Source organism: Haliaeetus leucocephalus, unplaced genomic scaffold, assembly GCF_000737465.1.
Source record: "Haliaeetus leucocephalus isolate CR32 unplaced genomic scaffold, Haliaeetus_leucocephalus-4.0 Scaffold300, whole genome shotgun sequence".
NCBI lineage: Eukaryota > Metazoa > Chordata > Aves > Accipitriformes > Accipitridae > Haliaeetus > Haliaeetus leucocephalus.
The window spans coordinates 90,938-94,306 of record NW_010972736.1 but is presented as its reverse complement, the minus strand read 5'-3'; the positions used below and the strand labels follow the sequence as shown (position 1 = coordinate 94,306).

Genomic DNA, 3,369 nt, shown 5'->3' with positions numbered 1-3,369 from the left:
AGCCACCCAACCACCTCTCCATCCATCATCAACCCCTCCAACCCTCAACCCTTCCATCCATCCAACCACGTCTCCATCCGTCCATCCACCCACTGCTCCCTCTCCCTGGCACAGGCAGACGGGGATGGGCCTGGGGGGCACCATGGCCCGCGTGGGTGGCATGGTGGCCCCGTTGGTGCGCATGGCAGCTGACGTGACCCCGGTGCTGCCCCTCGTCATCTACGGGGCTGCCCCCATCATCTCGGCCATCGCCACGTGCTTCCTGCCCGAGACCCGCAACATGCCCCTGCCCGAGACCGTCAAGGACGTCGAGAGACGGTGAGGAGCTCCCCAGGGCAGCGGCCTTGGCCACCCCGAGGGACCCCGTCCCCACCAGATCCCCTTTTTCTCCCCGATCCTTTTGTGGTGGACGCAACGGGTGGGGGGTGAAATCCTCCTATTAGGGCGAGATGGCTTTCTTGGAGGAACGCAGAATGTTTTGGGGAGAGAAGGGTTGAGGGTTTTGGGGTAAGAAGGGACAAAAAGGGACAAAGGTTTGGGGGTGAGAAGGGATGAAAAGGGATGAAAGTTTTGGGGTTAGTAAGGGGCGAAAGTCTTAGGGTTGGGAAGGGATGAAGGTTTTGGGGTGAGAAGGGACGAAAAGAGATGAAGGTTTTGGGGTTGGGAAGGGATGAAGGTTTTGGGGCGAGAAGGGATGAAGGTTTTGGGGCGAGAAGGGACAAAAAGAGATGAAGGTTTTGGGGTTGGGAAGGGATGAAGGTTTTGGGGTGAGAAGGGATGAAAGGGGATGAAGGTTTTGGGGTGAGAAGGGACGAAAAGAGATGAAGGTTTGGGGGTTGGGAAGGGATGAAGGTTTTGGGGCGAGAAGGGACCAAGGTTTTGGGGAAGAAAGGTTGAAGGTTTTGGGGTTTCTCTTCCCCCGGTGCGGCCACAGAGCAGGTCACCTCAAGGACGAGGAGGTCACCGTCCCCCTGAGCACCACCAAGACCAAGGACGGCGTCTGAGGGGGAAGAGGACGGGCATCGGGGACACCTGGGTCCCGCCGGGCCAGTGGGGACGGGGGGGACCAGACCCTCAGGGGGACACGTCCCCCCACCCCAGAGTCGATATCCCCCACCCGGACGCTATTTATTTAATCCCAATAAAACCTCATTGCAACACTGGTGTTTGATATCAACCGCTGCCCTCCCGGGGGTCCCCCCAACCCCCCTGAGGGAACCCAGACGTTCGGGGACCCCCACCCTGACCCCCCCCAAAGGAGGATAACGAGGATTGATTTCCCCCATGTATTACCCAGACACCTGGGTCCTGGTTCTCAAGCTCTGGCCTTTGCCCCAATTCGGGTGATTTAGCTGCAAAATAAATCTGCAAACAGATTAATTCTCATGTCAAGCCAGGGTCAGCAGGTGGCAAAAGCCCCTAATGGGGCAGATTTTACCCCAAAAACCAGGACAGCCCAACCCCAAGAGCAGCCCTCAGAGAAGCCACATCCAAGCACCTAAATATCTGGTTTTCACCCCAAAAAAACAGGGCAGCCTAACCCTAGTGTTAGCCCTCAGAGAAGCCACATCCAAGCACCTAAATATCTGGTTTTCACCCCAAAAAAACAGGGCAGCCTAACCCTAGTGTTAGCCCTCAGAGAAGCCACATCCCAGCACCTAAAGATCTGGTTTTTACCCCAAACCCAGGCACCCCCCCAACACACCAGTGCCCCAAACCTCCCCATTTTTTCCCCAAAACATCCTCACTTCCACATCATTGCATTTTTTATCCATTTTTATTATGAAAACAAGCTGTTTTGGTGTCGCTTCGTTTGTTTTTTTTTTTCCGGATAAGACACAACCGTGAAGCTTTGCCGAGGGGAAATTGGGGTAAAACCCACCCGTTTAGGGACATTTTATTGTCCCGCCCCCGTCAGGGCGCGAAAATGGGGGAAAACCCACCCATTTTTAACCAAAACGCCTTCATTTCCACCCGAATCGCGCTCAAGGAGGGGAAGGAGAGAAACCACCGGGCTGGAGCTGTTTTGTCACCCAGATCCTTTTTTTTTTTTTTTTTTGGTGTGGCAGTATTTTTTAGAGATTTTGGTAAATTTTGAGCAGTTTTTGTTGATATGGAGCTATTTCAGTCACTTTTGGGGCTGTTTTGGTCATTTTGGGGGGCTATTTTGGGGCCATTTTTCTGCTAATGGGCCCGGTTTTGGGGCTGCTCTGCTGCCATCCCGGTTGGCTCCTCTCTTTTGGGGGGTTCTCGGAGGTGAAATTCAGGGTGTAGTGGCAGGGAGGAGGGGTTTGGAGGTAGGTTTTTAAAGTTGATTTTTAGAAAAAACAGGCACATTCAGTCAACGGGACCCTTGGGGGGGGCGGACGGGGATATTGGGGTGTCCCCAGAGAGCCCCAAAACAGTGGCATCTCCTATCTCTCCCCGTCAGCGGCATTTTGGGGGTGAAAGTGGCTTTTCCCCCCCAAAAGAAATCCCCCCAAACCCCAAAACAAACCCTGTGCGACCGTGACGGGTTGGGGGGGGGGATGGGGGACGGGGCGAAGCGTTTCTCCCTCTGCGCCATGTGGGAGCAAGGGAAAACCCCCAAATGGAGGGGTTTTGCCCCGTTTTGCGCCAGCTGGAGGAGGAAGTGGGGGAAAATCCCAAGACGGAGGGATTTTGCCCTGTTTCATGCCGGCCGGAAGAGGATGTCGGGGTGTAAGGCCTCATCTGGGCGGGGGGGGACTGGCCAGGCTGTGGGGAGCATCCTCCGAGGCGGGAGAGACGGCGAGGCAAAAAGAAATGATAAAAACGGGGAGAAAAATAGGAAATAAAAATAAAAGCAGAGGAAACAATCTCACCCCACCCAAAACCCAAGAAATTAACAAAAAGCCCCAAAACCGCAACTGCAGCCGGCGCAGGGGTCTGAATTTTCCCAAGAAAAGGGGGGAAAAAGCGAGTTTTTTGGCACGCTGCGTTGCCAGGGAGGTGGTGGAGTGGATTCGGGCACCTCGTTTTGGGTGGAAACCTGGGAAACGGCGACGGGAAGGACAGCCCTGTCCCATCCGTGTTCCCTGGGTGGGGATAGGGTCCCCCCAGGGACTCTGCAGTGTCACCCCAAAAACCACTCTGCAGGGTGGGGACCCGTCAGCGTCACCCCGTCCTCACAGGGGGACATGCCCCATCTCGCTGTGGGGAGGTGAGAAATAAACCCTCGCGCGGCAAAAATGAATAAAATAAACCCCGACACCCCCTCCCCAAGCGGTAAAAAAAAACCCCAAACAAAAAAAAAACCCCAAACCAACCCCAAATCAACCAAAAACATGGGGAAGGTTTAAAAAAAGAAAAAAAAAAAAAAAGAAAAAAGATCCAAAAAAAAAAAAACAA

The 3,369-nt window shown here is 54.2% G+C and overlaps 1 protein-coding gene across 1 annotated transcript in view; it reads left to right on the top strand.

Annotated features, from left to right (window-relative positions):
- The window catches only part of SLC22A20 (solute carrier family 22, member 20), a 6,196-nt gene extending 5,192 nt beyond the window's left edge, over positions 1-1,004 (top strand). Inside the window, exons 9-10 of the mRNA XM_010570676.1 lie at positions 253-318; positions 935-1,004. Of these exons, the coding sequence (XP_010568978.1) occupies positions 253-318; positions 935-1,004 (136 nt within the window). The remainder of the gene's footprint in view (positions 1-252; positions 319-934) is intronic.
- Positions 1,005-3,369: the final 2,365 nt, after the last annotated feature.